Below are 21,873 nucleotides of genomic sequence, written 5' to 3' on the forward strand. Positions count from 1 at the left end.
CAGAATATAATTCAGGCTGACCTCAAATTCCTGCGTCAGCCCTAAGATGCCCTCCTTTTTCTAACATAAGCCCAAACAAATAAAGTAATTTGTGATGTATGTGAATATATTACCAATAGCTAATTTAAATACTGGTATGATTAGAAGGTCACAAATTGCTCACTAATATGCAGATACAAAAATGTTCACCTTTATACAAAGTTCATTTCTACAGTTCAAGTCCAAAAGAGTTTAATCAATACGAGGAAAAATGTTCTGGGGATTAGCTTAGTCAGACAAGGAAGTGACTAGCATGCATGAAGCTTGGGTTCTGTCCTCAGCACCACACAACCCTGTGTGTGGTGGCACATGACTGTAATCCCAGTGCTCATGAGGTAAATGTAGATGGAGCAGCTCAAGGTTACCTGTTGGCTACAAAGTGAGTTCAAAGCCAGCCTAGACCACGTAAGATCCTATGCCCAAAAGGAAAAAGCAGCTCAACTAATCAAAAATTATGAACAGCAATGACTCTTTATAACAATCAAATATATGTTAGGCAGTTGATTTTAACAAAATCATTGGTTTATTCATTTATGCACCCATCCAACAAACATTAAGTTCCATGTGCCAGAGGCCATGCAGAGCAGTTAATGCAGACACAACAGAAACTTAACATTAATAGAAACAGATTATGAAATATATAAACCAAAGCCGGGCCTGGTAGTACACACAACTTTAGTCCCAGCACTTAGGAAGCAGAGGCAATGGGGTCTCTGTGCATTAGAGGCCAGCCAAGACTACACACTGAACCCCGCCTGTGGTGTGGTGGGGGTGGGGATGATGGGAGAGAGGATGGGGAGAGAAGATAAGAGAAATACATAGTGGCCACCACAGAGAAAAATGTATCTGACTATATCTGAAGATGAGTCTTCCCCTCCCCATCTAGGTTTGATTTTTCACTAGAAAATACTACTAGTAAATCTAAACAAGAGAGGAGAAAACCTAAGACCCAAAAATCCTAACTACTATACATGTTGCATATCCTGTCTAGTGACTGAACATATCTTAAATAACTCAGGTTCAAAACAACAGCATTTCTTAGCATTGAGGGCTTAGCTAGTGGTAGAATGCCTGCCTGGCAAGCTCCAGGCTGTAGGTTAAAAAAAACAAATATTTTAAGACAAAATAAAAAACCTATCAAGAAAGTTTTTCTACTTTTTTCACCAAAAAGGAGATTAAGTATCTGTATTGTGCTTTGTATATTTGCATTAATAGAACTTACCTGCTGCTAACAGTCTTTCAGATAATTAATCAGGCCTGTAATGCCAGAGTTCATTTAAGTTTTCCTTCTATAAAGGAATATATATTTTAGTAAATATCTCTGCATGTTACAGGTTCTTCTGCTAATTTATTTTCTTCCATGAGGTCAAATGTATAAAGACATGATGACCCATTGCTACATATGACCAAGTTTTCTTACTCTAAAGACCAAGCCACCAGCCAACTTCCAATATGACTAACTTGCCTCAGTTTCCCAAATGTAGTCCTGTATGGAAGAACTCACACTCCAGCATAACTCCTCTTTCCCCATGTTTGCCCCAGGACAGCGCTCTGTGATGGTACCCATCCGAGAGCTAATATTCTGTCACTCACAGATAAGTTTACAGAGCGAAGCCTATCTGGAGAAGATTCTGACATCTTCAGGCGGGTTTTGGGTTTCAACATGAAGGTACATTCAGAATCCAGGAGAGAAGTGGGATTTTCCCAGGTACATGTGTACACTTGTATCTGTCTTTAACTGTCTCTACAGAGCCTCAGCTCTCACACAACGGGGCTGAGAACAACTTATAATGATGACTGAGGAGAGGCAAAAATTGAGGCTCATGCTCTAGCTTTTCCTCTTGAACCTGTTTTTCTCTATGACATGCTTTTTTTAATGGCATTTCTACATTCAACACAGAAGACCAGGGTGGTAGTGGTTATGGGGGATGTCTTAAGTGCTTTGTCTGAACTGTCTGCAGAAAACAGTGACCCATTACTGAAAGCATAGTAACTTGGAGTGGAAATGTTTTTTTAAATCTATTTCCTCATTTAAAGAAGGAGTGAAGCATTCACATTTTGATAGCAACGTATTCTTTTAAAAGTCTGGATATGTTTAAACAGAAGATTAGATAAAAAATAAATAGGCTTGGCTGGAGATGAATCAGAGACAGTGGGAGTGGGGACAGAAGACCATAGATGAAGGTTAGAAAATGCTGGAGACAGGATGAGCCAGCACAAGAGCTGAAGGGAGGGCAGTGAGGCAGAGGAAAAGACCAAGGTTGCAGAGGCGACCCAAGAATCGGTCCACAGGGGTAAGAAAAGCCAGGTGGAAAGGCCCCAGCCTGGGCCACTCTGCAGCCTCTCCTCTCCTGCCCAACCCACACCGCCAGCTCACTTCAGCATCTCTCACTGCCTCGTTACCCAACATACACTACCTTCTTGTTGTTTTCAGAGGTAGGGCTGAGAATGGTCAGTTCTGGCCGACTCGGTTTAGGTTTTGGGGATTCACAAGAATTAATGAAACTCATGATGAAAGGTTCCAAATGCTGACCTTTCTGTGGGACAGAGGAGATACATACTTTTATTATCGCAGAAGCCACCGTAGTTTGTCAGTAATTAAATACATGTCAGTATCATTTATAAATATACACTAATCCATATCTCACCTCCTTCATTAGTTTCCCAGGAACCGACTTTATAATTTTTCCTGCAGTTAAAAATAAAATATTAATTTTATGAAAGAATAACATACTGTTCAATTGTTTACATGAATATCTCACTAGGTAGTGTTAAACAGAAAACAGTCAAGTAAAAAGCCAAAGTATAAAATATAATTCTTTATTTCTCACTTGAACAGAAATTTACAATAAAGGTGATACCCCAAACTATTTGAGACACGTTTGAGATTTACTATAAAAATTAAGCCATGAGGCTATATACAGACGGTATCTAAGAAGCTCACTGCTATATAAAAATACAGTAAGAGATGGCAGTAATTCTCTGCTCTGCTCTGAGGTCTCACTAACATTCGCTAATTTGTTCACTCGTTTGTTCACTACTCCCCTCCTGTTCCCCTTCCCTTTTGTCCTTGTGCTGGCACCAAACCTAGGGCCTTTTCATGTTGGGCAAATGGTCTACCAATAGCTTCACACTTTGCCCAGAAAAATTCTCTGAAAATGTCTCAACGGGGCCGGAGAGACAGATGAGTGGTTTAGAGAACTTGTTGCTCTTCAGAGGACCTGAATTTGGTTCTAAGTCCAAGTTGAGTGGCTTACAAAGGGATCTGATGGCCTCTCCTGGCCTTTGTGAGTACCTGTACACATAGCAGGCAGACACACATATACATGCACACACACACACACACACACACACACACACAGACATATACATGCTTACAAGTCAGAAAGTTTTTTTTTTTTTTTTTTTTGGTTCTTTTTTTCGGAGCTGGGGACCGAACCCAGGGCCTTGCCAAGTCAGAAAGTTTTTAAAACATTTTAAACAATGATGAATATATCATACTTAAAAACACACTAGAGATAGTCAAACGATTAAGAATATTTTGAGAAACATTCAAGCTATTGGAATAGTTTATATTCTGAATTTTTAGATTAAAATTTTCTATCCTAGAAGGCATATCGGCACACTCCTGTCACTACAGTGACTGTGGCAGGAGAATTAAGAATTCAAGGACATCCTAGACTATGTAGCAAGACCCCTTCTCCAAAACAAGGAGAAAGAAAATACATTTTACAAATTGCTTATTGTTTGTATCTCCAGGTTCCCTTATCAAAAATGCTAAACATCTGAACACTTTATCAAGTATTTAGAAAAATAACCTCAAATTAGTCAAAATTGTCAAATACAACTTAAATTTCTTTTAGAGGGAAAAAAACTACTCAGATGAGTCTATTTACTAAAGTTCCGCATACAATGAGTGATGACTGTGTACATCTGCATCTGCTGAAACACTATCACTTATTTCTTTATATGCATAGCTAAGAATGGGGCTAAGAAATTTGTTGCTAGGTGATTTTGTGCACAAACTTCAAAGAGTACACTTACACAAACTTAGGACAGCTCAAGTCCCTATCTTTTTTTTAAAAAATTTATTTTAATTATGAGTACACTGTAGCTGTTCTCAGACACACCAAAAGAGGGCATCAGATCCCATTACAGATGGTTGAGAGTCACCATGTGGTTGCTGGGAATTGAACTCAGGACCTCTGGAAGAGCAGTCAGTGCTCATAACTGCTGAGCCGTCTCTCCAGCCCTGATATAATCTTATAGGACCAGTCTCACTTTTACAATCTATCACTGAGTAAAGCACTGTTATGATTTTATTTGAATATACAAATATACTCAAGGATATTACTAGCTAACCGTGTTCTGTGATAGAATAAGTGGCTAGAAGTGACCAGGAAAATAATCAGGATAACATATCTCTAACAGCAAAAGAAGTCCTTTGGAATTTGTCACTTGGCCATACTATCAAAACTATTTCTATATCAGTTTTCAACTTATCCTCTTATACATGTTTCTCACAAAAGACTTACCAAGATTTACATCTGGAAGTATCTTATCCAGAAACTGTGTCTCCCCACCATTGGGAGAGAGGAAGTCAGCCAGAAGCTGGCTGTTACTCAGCTCTGGGTGCTGCACAAGTTTCTTCAATGAACAGAAATAGAGAAGGAAAACGGATTAGAAATCTAGAAGGAAAATCAAAACTACTCTAAAATAGTTATAAACAAACAAAAAGCAAAACAAGGCACCAAAACGTGTTCCCTATTCTAACCAAATGACTTTTAAGCTAATTCTATTAGCCACTGAATAATTTACATTGCTTAGGGATATATTTTGTAAATAATTATGCAGTTTGTGTAAAACAACACATATATATGGAGAAAATGGAAGTCAGTTCTAAGTTGCGAATGGTGAGAGTTGATCCCAGGAAACCAAATAGCAAAGGGCTGATGTGATGAAGTGAGAAGGGCAGTTCCCAAGCTAAGTTCAGCATAAAATCAGAGTCCAAAATTCTTAGGTTGTATTTAATTTTTTATACCAAAATTTTTCCTTCTTTTAAATCTCTCACATCAAGTTTTTAATTAGCAAAAAACTAATTAACACTCTCTCCAGGAAATATCTAGCATTTTATAGATCACTAATTTTAAAAAACGAATACTGAGGGTCACAAATCTAGCTCAGTTTGGCTGGCATGTGCAAACGCCTGAGTCTGATCCTCAGTACCATCAAACAGCAATGCAAACAATATATATTCCTGTCAAAATTCTCTAATCTGTCTAAGGCCCAGATGTGCTATGTGCTATGTAGGCAGGCCTTGAACTGAGAACATCCTGCCTCCACCTCTCAAATGCTTGGATTAAAGACATGTGCCACCGTGACCAGCCAAAAGTTCACTTTAAAATCCACATAGAAAAAGGTATGTTTTAATTCTATGCAAGGATAGGTTATTACAGAGCAAAGCATGCATGTACAAGACCCATCTGCATATCCATGTTTACTGTGATATTATACACAATAGCCAAGCTATCAGACAAAGTGTTATCAAAAGATAAATGGATAAGAAAATTTATGTATGCATGGTACTGTTTCATTTGGTTACAAAATCAAAGTGATGTCACTTGCAAGAAAATGGATGGAATTGGAATCATCATGTTAAGCAAAATAAGCAATGTCCCAGAAAGACAAATACTGTGTATTTTCTCTCCTAGAGTCTAGGTTTTTTTTTTAAAGACATGAAATGGAAAAGGGCTCTTTGGAAGAGCACAACAATCAGGGGTGGGGAAGGGAAAAAAAAAACAAACAGATATGAAGGACGTGAATATGATCAAGATACATCGTCCACTCACGTGGAAACGTCGTAACAGAACATTATTGTGCACAATAAATGTATGCTACTAAAGAGGGAGGAAATAAATGAGAAAAACAGAAAACCAGCACATGCACATAAGGGAAGAGCAGCAAACTGGAGTTATCAGTGTCTCAGTGAAGCGTGAGAGCTGGCACTGTACCTGTAGATACTCCTGAAACTCCTCTCTCTTCGACTTTAAAAACTCGTAGTTCTTGGGGCCAATGATCCTTTTGGATGGCAGCTGAGCATCGGGAAATGTGCCTGAAGTCGGTGCATAAAGTTCTCACTATTTCAGCTGTTTTTAAACACTTAAACTACCATGAAGATTCAGATTTGCCATACTGCCTTGTAGAAATGTGACATTATGTTTTCCATAATCTTCACACACTTGAAGGTTAGAAATTCAGACCAAAAAGTCTCCTGCTATCTAAAATATTATTCTCCCAAACATTCTATCAAGTTTTTACATTTCTACATGAGTAAAAGTGCTTTAAAAAGCTGCTTTGAGTCCATGAGATGTGGAAGAGGCCTTAACGGAGTGGGCAGGGACTAGCATAACAGGTAGTCTTAGGGTGGGGCAGGAATACCAAGGGGAAAAGATATAAGCAAGAATAAGGGCAGGGTTGGGAGATCACTTAAACAAAATTACTAATAGAAGAACAAACTTTGTGAAAACCCACTTCTTTGGCCAGACAGTAGTGGTGCTCACCTTTAACCCCAGCACTGAGAAGACAGAGACAAGTGGTCTCTAAGTTCGAGGCCAGCCTGATCTACAGGGTGAGTTACAGAACAGCAGGGCTACACAGAGAAACCCTGTTCTCAAAAACAAAATTTAAAAAAAAAAAAAAAACAGGAAAAAAAAGCCACTACTTTGAAGCTAATATGAAAAGGCTTGAATGGAGGTGCCCTGTATGAGTGGACAGTGCTGTTCCTAAAGGCAATCAGTTATTTACAAAAAACATCAGGCAGGGAGAGGATGGCTCCCTATGAACTACTGGTCAGGGAGGTCCCTGGGGTTGACAGACAACACAGGCCATTATCAATATTGTGGGTTGTCTACCACAACTAGATGCTAAGACTTTATTGCTGAAGACACAGCACACTGTTTTAAATGTGTGTTTTGCCTGCACACATGCATATGCCCCTTGGGTATGCCTGATGTCATACAGACATTACCATACGGATACTGAGAATTGAACCCTGGGCTTTTAAGCAAGCAGTAGTGCTCTCTAGCTCTGGTACAACACACTTTGGTTGAGGACAAAGAAAAAACAACTGGGAAACTTCCTTCCTGCTATCTAGCTTTCATCGAGCCAAACTGTACTTGTACTATATAGGCTACCGGAAGAGAAAGACCTCAACGGTCTTACCGAGTGCTGGGTACTACATGCCTTAATATCTAACATGTACCTACTGACACAATAAGGCATGACTTTTATGGGGATAAAGAGTACTGGATCTGAGGCCTATTCCACAGGAGGGAATTTGTGCCTGAGATTATAGATCAAGTGAAAAGCTTATGATTGGGAGGTCAAAGGTCCTAGGCTAGAACCTACTACCAAAGCTTTGCTACGTGGTTATGTTATCAAGCCACCCTCTACATATTTGTGTTTATACCATACTCAACCTTGGTCAAAGAAGCTTCTTTTTATAGTGGGCAGCAATCAATACAGTGATGCATCAGCAGTCCAAGTGCTGGGAATAAGTGACTATGTGACTAGAGTGCTCAGCTCTAAGAGGGATGACTGTTTCAATCCCTCCCCTCCTACCTGGGAGTGCAGGGAACGTCATAGAAGAAGGACATAAAGAAGAAAAGCTGGAGGACAGGGGAGAGTGCCATCAAGTGCTGTCTTCTGGACAGGGAATGGACCTGAACTTATGAATTCACAACTGCTGTGGGTGCCTACATAAAATCAGGTCAGTAAAAATCCCAGCACAGATTGAGGAAGGGATGGCATCCCATCACTAACTGAAAAACTATCGGCAGCTGATGGTTGCCAAAACAGTTGATTTTCTTTGTGAGTATGGCCATTGGTTGGTTGCCCACACTTCAGAGGATGACCCCGCAGCAGTGTGAGTGTGAATGGCACAGACTAGTAGCACAAACTGGGCTCACTGAGTTACAAAACAAACGAAGACATAAGGTGAGTGACATAGGGTGTGTTGTGGAACAGGAGAGGGGGTAAATCAAGATACATTGTGTGCATGTATAAAATTGAAAAGCAATAATTAGAAACGGTTTTTAAAACATTATAATATTAATTTGAAATAAGTGGGAATCTATTAGATAAAGTATCAACAAGGAAATATACACTATCTTATGAGGGGAAAAATGTAGCATTTTGTCCATTTTAAACACTCTTAAAAACAAAATTTTAAAATAATAGATATGCTTTTTTTCAGTCAGGCTGACACTAGCAATTTTACAAAAAGAATTCAATCAGTTTTACTTGATATAGGCGGCCTTTGTTTTGTTTTGTTTTTGTTTTTCGAGACAATGTTTCTTTGTGGAGCCCTGGCTGACCTGGAACTAGCTCCATAGACAAGGCTGGCCTTGAACTCAGAGATCTGCCTCCTGAATGCTGGGATTAAAGGTGTGCACCACCACTACCACCTGGCTCAAAACAGGAGTTTAAAGTATGGAGTAAATTATCTTCTTTCAGCCTTAAATCAAAATCCAAAGTTCTCAGAGAAACAATAGACAAGGGAACCATGCACCTGACTGGCACAAGCCTGTATACAAGCTCACACTCAAACTCCAAGCAAAACTATGCAGTAAGAGTGTGTGTTCCTTTATTTTCCTATAATCACCTCATCAAGGACTCAGTTCTAGGGTAAAGAAGGCCTGTGGCCCCGTCAATTCAGAGTCAACATGAATTAGGAGACTCTCCACAAAGCTTTCCTGGTATTAAAAAATTTAGGATACAATAAAAAAAGAAAGAAAAAAACCTCATCAACTTAATTGCAAAGTGGCTAGAAATGTTAACTAAAACAAATGGGTTATGAATAAGGAAAGCTGGAACAAAAAAGAAGTCTTCTTTAACAATTGACCTACCAATGAAAGAAACAAATTACAGGCTTCATTGCTGTATCTAAAACTAAGAAAACAGTTCATGGCTAACAGCAGGAACATGGATACTTAACACAACTAAAATGCCAATTCTTTGCCACATCAATATAATAAACAAAAAGTAAACTAAATAGTACTTTTTATAATATACAAACAGTTGCCTTTAAACTCTTATCATTAAAAACAAAGTCAATGCACACTGTAAAAACTTTAGATATAGATAAGAAAAAAAACTAGAAAACCAACATTCTTATTTCAACAGAACTATATACAACTATCAACATCAACTGGTACACTTAAAGTAAAAAAATCTGGAATAAGAACTTTTAAGAAGGCCAATCGTTGAATTATGTGTTTTATAAATGAGCCACATACCGTGAAATTCTGTTAGTTTTGATTCAAGTACATAGAATTCAAGATATCTTCTATAGACAGACCAATGTTCAGGCTCATGTCCAACTGTAAATTAAAAACAAGCAAATTTATAACATGCTACAAAATGTAAAACATTAATAATACTAAAATGGAGGATATTACATTGTGATGTTTATTTTAGGTATCACATAATCATATTTCATCCCATACTTTAATTCTAAATTATCTAGAAGAGATTGATAAATTTCATTTTTTATGATGTCAAAAAACAGGTGGTTTTCGATAATAGAATCATAAAGCTGTCAGGAATTTTTAAAAGTATACAATTGCTATTTTTAAAATTTATAAATTATTTATTTTTGTGTGTTTTGTGTGTTGATTAGTATATTTTCACTTTTTTTTTTTTTTTTTTTTTTTTTGGTTTCTTGAGAACAGGGTTTCTCTGTGTAGTCCTGGTTGTTCTGGAACTTGCTCTGTATATCAAGCTAGTCTCAAACTCAAGAGATCTGCCTGTTTCTGTGTCTGTCTCCTAAGCAGAAGACAGCTTCTGGGAGTCAATTTTCTCTTTCTACACGTGGGTTTCAGAGTTCTAAGTCAGGCTGCCAAACTTGGCAGCAAGCACCTTCTCTTACCCTGAGTCATTTCACCAGCCTGTAAGACCTGGAAACTCAACTTCCCTGCCCAAAGAAATCAGTGCAGCAAAGGTTGAAAACGCAGGTCATGCCTCCTGAGGCCTCTGTAATGCTCATGACAACAGTTGCTTTTTAGACTTGGTTTACATTTTAATTATTAGGCCAAATTTTTAAAAATAGGGCATAGAAATTAAAAATGTTTGTCCAAAAAGTCAGTATATGGCCAGTCCACATGAGGCCCCGAGCACAAATCAGAGTACAGTCAGGACAATGACCTTGCTGTGCCATCATTAAATAAACACTGCCCCTGACCTGGACCGAGTCAGAGCCTGCCTGCTACATAGTTATGACAGGAAGCACCACAGCCAGCTACTGGGAATCATCTGCTCCTCACTCTGTACTCCGTGTTCCTGATCTAGAATTAGTTTCACTGCTACTCAGTTAACGTAGTCTAAAAACCGCTGCCGTTCCCTTTCTTACCTTACAGACGCTTCCCCTTCCTGAGTGTTTAAGTTTCTATTGTCAGTCCTAAAATGTTCAAGACTTTGTGTGCCCTTTTACACTGGATGTGTTTCCTTTTACACTCAACCAAGCCGAGTGGCAATGGTTACTGTGCTGTCAGTGCTATCCACTTCTCGATTACAACCACACCTGAGACAGTCAAAGGACAGACAGCAAAAAGGAAGACAATTGGGAGAGTTGTGTCTAATCATGATTCATGCAATTCTATTTAGCCATTGACAAAGTGGGGTGGGAGTAGGAAGGTGGGACAGATGCGGGAGGGGAAAACACATGATCAAAATATATTGTACGAAAAACTAAATTTAAAAAATGGTTAAAATTCAAAGAAAAGAATGTGGAATGAAAAGGCTGTTAAAACTGGTATGATACAAGAGCTGGAGAGACGGCTCAGGACAGCTGATGACCCAAGCTTGATAGCTGGGAACCATAGGGTAGAAGGAAGACCAATGTCCACAGTGACCTCTCTATGTGGGCCATCTACTTACATACACACTACTGTGGTAAGTAAGTTCATGTAATATTCAGTGTAGTGGTAAATGTATCAATAATAACTAAGCACAATAATTAATGATGATGGCAACCAAACAGTAAGAAGAAGGACCAGAGACAGGGCTCAGTGGCTGCCACCACTGGCTGCTCTTCCTGATGACCCGGGTTTGGTTCCCAGCACCCACAGGGTGGTTTATAACCACTCGTAACTCCAGTTATAGGCCAGGCACATACATATAAACATACAGGCAAAACTCTAACACACAAGATAAAAATAAATAAATCTTAAAAAGCAAAATAAGGGCACCAGTGGAAGGGGAAACCCTTGGTCCTGCCAAGACTGAACCCCCAGTGAACGTGATTGCTGGGGGAGGGTAGTAATGGGGGGGAGGATGGGGAGGGGAAGCCCATATAGAAGGGGAGGGCGGGGGTTAGGGGGATGTTGGCCTGGAAACCGGGAAGGGGAATAACAGTCGAAATGTAAATAAGAAATACTCAAGTTAATAAAGATAAAAAAAAAAGCAAAATAATAAAAGAACTTCATGTAAGATTCCTTGTTGGGCTCTAAGGTACCTATCAGGAACCCATTCAGTGTGGGCTGAACAAATGAGCTAAGTGATAACAGGTGACCCAGGAAACAGTAAGCTTTCATTCTGTGTCTGTTCTGGACACGATCAATAGTTACACACAACAAGTTTACACTCAGTAAAGACAGACACATGGACATCTTAAAAAGGCTCAGAACTTTTACCTGCTCGCCTATCGTTTCTTTCAACATCAATACAAAACACAGGAATTCTCTCCTTCTTCTCCTTCCTTTCAGAGGAGGGATCCTCAAAAAAGTCTACATACGGAATGCTAATTTTCCACGCGGCGAGGTTCCGAGGAGTGTTAGGTGTGCTCACGGCTTCTACAGGAGAGTCATCCTCCAGTACCACAATTCCTTCTTCAATCTGGAAAAGGTTACCATGCTGAACTCATGCTTCCCATACATCCTACACTATAGCATGCGAGACGACCGTCAAGTAGTGGATTAATTTGATTTCTTTAACTTAGGAAAATAGGTGATATAGAATTTTCTTATGAAAAGTAAAGATAAAATGTTAAACTTGGGTAGAGGAGGAGTAGAGGAGGGGACTAGGAGGAGAGGGGGGAAAGAAAACTGTGGTCTGGCATAAAATTAATTAATTAATTAGCTAATTAATTAACTTTAAAACTGGTACACTGAGCAAGCTCTCAGCATGACCCCCGTGCTGCATATCATTTGTGGCCAAAGTATAAAAGGAAGTAGAGAGGAGGCACATCAGAGATGGTGGCAAATATTTAAAAGAGGCAAATAAAAAAGTTCAAATGTGAAGATAAATAAAAATCCTTCAGGTCAGAGTACAGAGGTTCACAGATGACCCCACGCCTTGATGCAGTGACACAGATGAGCTGCACCTGTGACGTATGCCTGCCCCATGGTAGCACAGCCTTTCTCAAGTTTGGCAATGTATTTCTGCAATGACCCATGAAACAATTTTGAAAAGTAACTCTATTCCTGAAAACATTTACTTCAACTAATATTTTAAACAGAAAAGGCAGTCTAAATATAGTCACTGTAACAGTAAAGAAGGTACAATTTGGAAAAAAATGTACTTCTACAGAATTAGGTTTTTTTCTTTTTTCTTTTCTTTTATTAGAAATTTTCTTTACATTTCAAATGTTATCCCCTTCCCTGGTTCCCCTCTGGAAACCCTCTATCCCATCCCCCCCCCTCCTTCTATAAGGTGCTCCCCCACCTTTGTTTTCTGTATGTGGAACAACCCTGGCTGTTCTGGAACTGCATGTAACCAGGATGACCTTGAACTCACATAGATGCATTAGCTTCTGCCTCCTAAGTGCTTGGATTACCATTCCTGGTGAATTTAGATTTCTTATCTCCTTGCTTCTAAAATCACAAACGTCTATAATTTCATTTAATATCTAAAAGCAAAATAATTCCTTTTAAAAAGAACTACCTATAAGCATAGTTCATTTACATCTTTCTGAGTCTCTGGGCACCTAGACATCTATTAGTCATGTTATGTTAAAGGGGACAATTAGTATAAATAATACATTCATCTGATTTATGTGTCTGCTTTTTAAGACAGGGTATCTAAGCCACATGGCCTAGGCTGGCTTCAGGAGGATGCCGAGATTATGGGTAGATACCACAATACCTAGGCAAAATGTTAATAAAGGAAACTAAGTATTTTTTGTTTTGTTTTGTTTCAAAGACTGTGGGAAGTAAAGCTGACAGAAATAAAAGGCTAGCTGAGCTTCTCAACCTAAGAAATAGTAAAAGTCAAGAAAAATAGTAAAAGTCAAGAAAAAGGTCCCGCAGAGCTCAGCAGCCAAGACGTGTGACTTCACTGAGGACCAGAACACACAATTCAAGGAGGCTTTCCAGTTGTTTGACCAAACGGGCAACGGCAAGACCCTGTACAGCCAGTGCGGGGATGTGATGTGGGCCCTGGGCCAGAACTCTACCAACACAGAGGTGCTCAAGGTCCTGGGAACCCCAAGAGCGATGAGATGAGTGTGAAGGTGCTGGACTTTGAGCACTTCCTGCCCACACTACAGACCGTGGCCAAGAGCAAGCACCAGGGAACCTACGGGGATTTTGTTAAAGGCCTTTGTGTGCTTGACAAGGAAGGGAACGGCACTGTCATGTCCTAGTCACACTGGGCGAGAAGATGGCAGAGGAAGAAGCAGAGATGGCAGGGCATGAGGACAGCGACGGTTGCATCAGCTATGAAGAGCTCGTCCAGATGGTGCTGAATGGCTGAGGACATTTATGTACCCTGAGCCTGCTCCTTGCCCAGTGTGAGATTCCTGTGTGGCCCCAGAGGCTCCCTTATCATAGCGCCTTGCCCGTCTGGTTTCTTTTGGATGATGTTTGCCTTCACCAAATAAAATTTGCTCTCTTTGCAAAAAAAAAAAAAAAAGAAAGAAAGAAAGAGAGGGGGGGGGGAGGGGGGAAGAGTAAAGTCTCCTATGTTTACCTTTCCAATATGCACTTACCTGTCAGGTTATTGAAGGTTATACTAGGTTCCAGAAATTTATCAGTAAATTAGTTTTGAACTTGGACAAAAAGCATATTTTCAGATAGATAGTTCCAATAATTTTGCCATTGCTATTTTGAGACAAGGTCTCACTTCAGCTCTGGTTGGCCTTGAACACGATTCTCCTGCCTCAGCCTGACACAATCTTACAAACCAGGCTTTCATTCCTTAGGCAGTTACCTAAGTGATATATAACCGTATCTCGTGTCCACACAGCTATGGTATATCTATGAGCCTTGGTAGTGTGCTCCAACATGCACAGTGTGGTAGAGTGGGCACAGTGCTTACTACAGGAAAGGACTGTTCTTACTGCCTCATACAGACTGATTCCCTAACTGTACCCCAAGTATGACAGACAGGAAGGTCCCCTTTCACATTGTAAAGGAAGGAAACCACAACAAAACTAGGCAATTTGCCTAAACTCACATAACAAGCAGGTATCACTGCCAAATATCATTTTGACTTTTCAAATCACAAGCCAGGGAGACTAGCAATTCCCAGGAAACGAGTCTCAAGGTCCCACAGCTCCTAACCAGCACAGTATTGTGTGTGGCCAGTGATAGATCAGCGGTATGGCCTACTCCGTCTTCTAAACTCTAAGTAGCATCATCCTTAGTACCCTCCCACTTGTGCTTTCTTTGGAAATAATACAGTGACTTGACTATGTTCACTAATAATCACTTCAAAATAACTAGTTCAGAACATTGTAGTGGGATTTTAATCCAGCAACATGGCTACTCTGACTGGTATACAGGCACGCCCTTAGTACTCACCTTTAATCCCAAATAAAGAAGATAAAATTAATTTGTAGAAGAAAGCAGCCATGCTTGAAAGTGATGACTAATTGAGTGGCAAAGTAACAAATCAGAGAAAAATTTGAGACTAGGAAATGCCCAGCTCTCATGAGAAGAGAGAGGAAAGGGAAGCTACTTAGAAGAGAGCAGTGCCGAGAAGGGGGACAGTCTTACTGGGAGAGGTGTACAGAGACAGGTGGCAGACAAAACAAGCTGGACACAGGTGAAGACAGAACCAGCCAGAGAATGAGGACCCAGAAGATTACAGCAGATTGGCAAAGTTAGTGTGAGGCCACGCAGAGCAACTCAGCCAAAAGCGGGAGAAACCAACGTGAATCAGTCAGTTTGAAGAAGAGTTTAGAGCCAGAACAGATGAGTTACCAGCTAACTAGAGCTCAGAAAGAGCTGGAAAGGGTGAGCTTGTTCAGCAGTGAGTCTCGGAGGCTGAAAACATTCTAGGCCTACAGTACATTGTACGGAGGCCAGCAGCCTCCAAGACTAGGCCTAGGTTAGCAGATGGGGGCAGTGGGCCTCAGAGGTCACAATGAAATTAAATCGGGTGAATAAAAGTTACTTTTACAGAATATCTTGAATGTTTTCAAAATGAAAAAAGAAAAGCATCAGGAGTCAGGCATACCAATTACCCTGATCACAGAGTGCACCATGCCTGATAAATGGCACCTTAGTGCTCTGGCCTCCACACATGCACCTACATATATGGATCACTTACACATATATATTGCTTATACTCTATACTATAAATTTGTAAAATCGCCATGTGATAATCAAATAATATATTCAAAATAATAATAACAATAACAGTATTAAGGGCACAAAGAGAAAATGCTTGGTTCTATTGGTAGCTTAAGGAAAGGTTTATGAACATCAGGTGAATTTTAAAAGGTGATTGTCAAGTTTTCTGTGTAGAGAATAGAAGAAAAGAACCATGAAGTGGGACTGCATGTGCAAAGTCACAGAAAGGCACAAAAGCAGGAGGAGGGAAGTACAAATACACGTGAACGAGGTGTCTTGTCAAACGGCCTAGGATGAGGCCTGGAGCCTAAAGTTCCACAGTGTAAGCTGTGGGAAATTAAGGCTTCTAATAACTACACAAACAGGGGCTGGGGATTTAGCTCAGTGGTAGAGCGCTTACCTAGGAAGCGCAAGGCCCTGGGTTTGGTCCCTAGCTCCGAAAAAAAAAGAACCAAAAAAAAAAAAAAAAAAAAAACCACAAACAACCCTGAAGTGTACGGCTGGGAAGAGATAACATCAGGACTGAAACAAAAGCCCAGTGAAAAGTCAGTGAAGGGCTAGCGGGATGCCTCTTTCAAGGACCTCTTTCAAGGAAGTGCCTGCCTAGCAAGCAAAAGAACCTAAGTTAAATCCACAGAACCTGTATAAAAGACCTGCGAACCAGGCATGGTTTCCTATGCTGTTAGTCCCAGCACTCGAGAGGCCAGGCAAAGCCAACCTGACTCTACATAATGAGAACCAGGCCAGCCAGGGCTACACAGTAAGACAGACCCTGACTGACTGACTGACTGACTGACTGACTGACTGACTGATTTTTGTGTCTGTTTTGAGACAGGGCCTCACTATGTAGCTCTGTCTGTCCTGGAACTCACTCTGTACAACCACGATAGTCTCAAACTTAGAAATTTCCCTGGCTCTGCCTTCTGAGTAATGGGATAAAAGGTATGCACCACTATGCCAGAGTGACAAATTCTGTTTACAAAAAAAGAAAAAAAGTTGTGCACAGTGGTGAAGGCTTATAGTCCCCACACTAGGGAGGGAGACATTTGCAGATCCTTGGGTCTCAATGGCATGTCAGTCTAACCTACTTGATGAGATCAGGTCAGTGAGAGACCTTGTCTCAAATACATAGGAAGGAAGGAAGGAAGGAAGGAAGGAAGGAAGGAAGGAAGGAAGGAAGGAAGGGAGGGAGGGACGGAGGGAGGAAGATGCCTTATAAAGGGGCTTGCTGCTAAGCCTGGTGATCACCAGGACTCACATGGTGGCAAGGAGAGAAGTGACTCCTGCCAAGTTGTCCTCACATGTACAACACATACACACACTCTCAGGGTGGAAAACAAAGCGGTGCACCATGCCTGATGAATGGCACTTTCCTTAGTCCTCTAGCCTCCACACACATGTACACACATATCCATACAAACATACATACACATACACATGCACCCACTCCATACACATGTGCACTCCAACACACACACACACACACACACACACACACACACACACACACACACACACACAGAGTAGTGAATTGTCTGACTACTAGAAATGCCTTTGCTTACTTTCTGTAGTAAGCAACAAGGGGGTCTAAGGAAAGGGTTTTGGTTTTTTTTGGTTTTTTGGGGGTTTTTTTGGTTCTTTTTTTCGGAGCTGGGGACCGAACCCAGGGCCTTGCGCTTCCTAGGCAAGCGCTCTACCACTGAGCTAAATCCCCAACCCCAAGGAAAGGGTTTTAATGGGGTAAGTTCACCGAAACTACAAAACCAATGATAAGAATGAACATGTCCAACAGATTGGGAAAAGATCTTTACCAATCCTACAACAAATAGAGGCCTTATATCCAAAATATACAAAGAACTCAAGAAGTTAGACCGCAGGGAAACAAATAACCCTATTAAAAAATGGGGTTCAGAGCTAAACAAAGAATTCACAGCTGAGGAATGCCGAATGGCTGAGAAACACCTAAAGAAATGTTCAACATCTTTAGTCATAAGGGAAATGCAAATCAAAACAACCCTGAGATTTCACCTCACACCAGTGAGAATGGCTAAGATCAAAAACTCAGGTGACAGCAGATGCTGGCGAGGATGTGGAGAAAGAGGAACACTCCTCCATTGTTGGTGGGATTGCAGACTGGTAAAACCATTCTGGAAATCAGTCTGGAGGTTCCTCAGAAAATTGGACATTGAACTGCCTGAGGATCCAGCTATACCTCTCTTGGGCATATACCCAAAAGATGCCTCAACATATAAAAGAGACACGTGCTCCACTATGTTCATCGCAGCCTTATTTATAATAGCCAGAAAATGGAAAGAACCCAGATGCCCTTCAACAGAGGAATGGATACAGAAAATGTGGTACATCTACACAATGGAATATTACTCAGCTATCAAAAACAACGAGTTTATGAAATTCGTAGGCAAATGGTTGGAACTGGAAAATATCATCCTGAGTGAGCTAACCCAATCACAGAAATGGTATGCACTCATTGATAAGTGGCTATTAGCCCAAATGCTTGAATTACCCTAGATCCCTAGAACAAACGAAACTCAAGACGGATGATCAAAATGTGAATGCGTCACTCCTTCTTTAAATGAGGAAAAAGAATACCCTTGGCTGGGAAGGGAGAGGCAAAGATTAAAACAGAGACTGAAGGAACACCCATTCAGAGCCTGCCCCACAGGTGGCCCATACATATACAGCCACCCAATTAGACAAGATGGATGAAGCAAAGAAGTGCAGACCGACAGGAGCCGGATGTAGATCGCTCCTGAGAGACACAGCCAGAATACAGCAAATACAGAGGCTAATGCCAGCAGCAAACCACTGAACTGAGAATAGGTCCCCCGTTGAAGGAATCAGAGAAAGAACTGGAAGAGCTTGAAGGGGCTCGAGACCCCAAAAGTACAACAATGTCAAGCAACCAGAGCTTCCAGGGACTAAGCCACTACCTAAATACTATACATGGACTGACCCTGGACTCTGACCCCATAGGTAGCAATGAATATCCTAGTAAGAGCACCAGTGGAAGGGGAAGCCCTGGGTCCTGCTAAGACTGAACCCCCAGTGAACTAGACTATGGGGGGAGGGCGACAATGGGGGGAGGGTTGGGAGGGGGACACCCATAAGGAAGGGGAGGGGGGAGGGGGATGTTTGCCCGGAAACCGGGAAAGGGAATAACACTTGAAATGTATATAAGAAATACTCAAGTTAATAAAAAAAAAATAATAATAAAAAAATTAAAAATAAAATTTAAAAAAAAAAAAAAAGAATGAACATGTACACACAAAGGAAGCCTGAAGGGAGAAAATAAAAGACAGGAAATACGAGCTAGCACACCCACACTTAGTGCTATAGTAACCAGAAAACTGCACGCGTGCTGAAGTGAACTTTTTCACTGAAGAATTCTCACTCACAAAGTCATCTTCGCCTTCAGCCACGCCGTAACTAGGCAGCACTGCCCCCTCCATGGTGGTGCTCTTGAATACACCTTTAATTTTGCTGCCTATTCTGCTGATTCCGAACGATTCTCCTCTTTTTTGTGTGCTTCTAAATATTAAACAAATACGCATCAGGTATATAGCAAATTATCAGCATCTACTACATACAGTATCAAAGAAAAAGCTAACTAGCTTTAAAATGGTAAAGTGGAGGAAGATTAACAAAGTTTAGAGTTTTCAGTTACTGATTAAGTCTCAACATCCAGGAGCCAAATCTGTTAGAATATTAAATTCCTTGTATAAATTCATGAGACAGAGTTTACTGACAAACATTTGAAATTTAGCTAATGCTAACTTCAAAACCTTAACTGAACTAAAATTTTGAAAGATAGCCCCCTACTGGTACACAGTTTTCATTACCACAGAATTTTGTCAGAATATGCACATGCATGAATCTGTCAAGCAATTTTTAAAATCTGTACATCTATTTAGAGCAGTGGTTCTCAATGTTACTATGCTGCAACCCTTAATACAGTTCCTCATGTTGCGCTGACTCCCACCCACCTTAAATTATACCCATTCCCATTTCATAACTGTAACTTGCTACTGTCATGAATTGTAAGGTAAATATTTGAGATAGAGGCTTGTCAAAGGAGTTGTGGTCCACAGATTGAAAACCACTGACTTAGAAGCACTGAATCACTAAAATAATAATACAATATAAAATTATAAAACTATAATCTTCCTATCACATTTTTCAGATAAAGCTTAATAAAAAAATTCACCTCTATAACAAATGCTAAAGTAAGTTCAGTTTTATAATCTCATATTCAAAAGGGAATCAGGTATAAAATAAATATACTTGGCTTCAAAGTAATACAAAAGAAAAGGAAGAAGGAAGGAAGGAAGGAAGGAAGGAAGATAGAAGATAGATGGGTGGGCAGGCAGGCAGGCAGACAGACAGACAGACGGATGGATGCCAGGGAGAAAGGTCAGCAGTGATGGAAAGAAGAAAAGCATGCACAGTCCCAAGCAGGCAGCCTGTTCTGCCATAAATATTAAACACTAGTTTTACAATTTTTTTCAAATATGAATTTCCAAAAGCAGAAATAGCTAGAAAGAAAAAAAGGAAAGACCAAAAGCAGCAAAACTGACCCATTAGAGCCAAATGCTCTGTTCTGGTAAAACAAACGGTTAACTTTTATCTAATTTAAAATTTGAGTGCTACCACCACCAAAGATCCAACCAGAGACTATTGTAAAACCTGACCATTTGCTTAGAATATTTTAACTCAACAGAAGTTACTATTCCTATATAAAAACGTATCTTTTGCAATAATTCAACAACTAGAGATATAAAAAAAATGGATCACGTTTCAAAGATACCACACTTACTGTAACAAGATCATTTCATACTTCAAGATCATGTCTTTGTAACAAATCAAACTTATTTTAAAGATCGAAAACTATTAGTAAGTCACAAATAGTACTAAAAACAAGCTAGACTATTTTTATCTAAACAATCATGCAGTTAAAAAGCAAGCATGCAGGCTTATTTTTTAAGTAAAAGTTTTAGTATTACAAGCTCTGATGACCATATTATTTCTGGATGAAAATAAAAATACTAAAATTTCTAGACCCTACACAGACCACTCCAGACTCTAGGATTTAGAGATTATAAAACAATATAGGTTTCGAACTATAACTTTTTTCAAAAGTCTCATCTGTGATTATGCCTAGAGCCACAGAAATACCATTATATTTACCTGTGGCAAAGGTAAAACCCACAGCGCTTTAAATTACAATTAATTCTAAAAATTATTCAGCAACCCTTCTTATCCCTAAAGGGAGTTAACCAGTCTTAAAAGACACTGGTAAAAGCACAAGGCCCTGGGTTCGGTCCCCAGCTCCGAAAAAAAGAACCAAAAAAAAAAAAAAAGACACTGGTAAATAAATAATAAAAATATCTTAGTAATATCAGAACATCTTATTTCATAATTATATATTATTATTTCAAAAATATTCCTAAGAGCCAGGCAGTGGTGGTGCACACCATTAATCCCAGCCCTCAAGAGGCAGAGGCAGGTGGATCTCTGAATTCAAGGCCAACCCAGTTTACAGAACAAGTTCCAAGACAGCCAGGGCTACAAAGAGAAATTGGGAGTAGGGGAAGTTGAGGGGAGGGGAGTGTCCTAAAACCGAAGTAGACATTCACTTAAAAACTTTATTCTAAATAATTTGTATAAAGACAGGGACATCACTGTGCTTCCTATTTTTCCTTTTTAGTTGCACCTAGGTTGCATGAAGTGAACGCTCTAGATTAAAACAGACAATTTATGCTGTAAAAAAGAATCACATGCTCAAGACTTACCGGAAATCATCCAAACTTAGGCTACCTCTGCAATATCAGATATGTGAGATTATATGAGGAGAGGAGGAGAAAGAGAAAGCCCAGACATTAAATATGTTTCACTTTAGAATACAAAATCAAACAAAGTTTCAAAGTTATACAAGTGGATAGCATTCACCTTTGCAAAAGGAAGAAATCCTTATGAGTACCAAATACAGGGAAGAAAGAACAGCTTGTGGCTGTTTGGGTGTACATGATCGAGATTACTAATGTTTCTGAAACAGTATGTAAGGAAATCATTCAGCACGTTCTTTTCCTTACCTATACCATTTGACCCAGCAGAAAATAGACAGAGACTAAACTAACAAACACAAGCTCAGATTTTTCAGTACAGAATTGTGTCCATGTTAGATGGACATTTATGAGTCTTAACACATTTTTAGCTTGAGGTAAAAATGAGTGGTTTTCCAGGC

General features: G+C 39.9%; 1 protein-coding gene and 1 pseudogene across 16 annotated transcripts in view; one reads left to right on the top strand and one right to left on the bottom strand.

The window, feature by feature from the left end:
- The window catches only part of Snx14 (sorting nexin 14), an 82,694-nt gene that overhangs the window by 21,421 nt on the left and 39,400 nt on the right, over positions 1 to 21,873 (bottom strand). For 6 of the 15 annotated variants that reach the window (XR_015626666.1, XR_015626664.1, XM_087562248.1 and 3 more), the window contains 8 exon segments: positions 21,422 to 21,448; positions 19,028 to 19,160; positions 11,730 to 11,931; positions 9,336 to 9,419; positions 6,051 to 6,151; positions 4,575 to 4,686; positions 2,688 to 2,728; positions 2,457 to 2,576 (listed from right to left, as the gene is read on the bottom strand). Coding sequence is in view for 8 of the 15 variants with exons in the window: in XM_087562248.1 (XP_087418374.1) it covers positions 2,457 to 2,576; positions 2,688 to 2,728; positions 4,575 to 4,686; positions 6,051 to 6,151; positions 9,336 to 9,419; positions 11,730 to 11,931; positions 19,028 to 19,160; positions 21,422 to 21,448 (820 nt within the window). In the remaining 7 variants the exon portion in view is untranslated. 15 annotated transcript variants of the gene reach the window in all.
- Positions 13,464 to 13,788, top strand: LOC134480214 (myosin light polypeptide 6-like; annotated as a pseudogene). Its single transcript, XR_015627924.1, has one exon. The product of XR_015627924.1 is annotated as a myosin light polypeptide 6-like, transcript variant X2 (transcript).

Source organism: Rattus norvegicus, chromosome 8 (assembly GCF_021556685.1).
Source record: "Rattus norvegicus strain SHRSP/BbbUtx chromosome 8, alternate assembly SHRSP_T2T, whole genome shotgun sequence".
NCBI classification, from domain to species: Eukaryota; Metazoa; Chordata; class Mammalia; order Rodentia; family Muridae; genus Rattus; species Rattus norvegicus.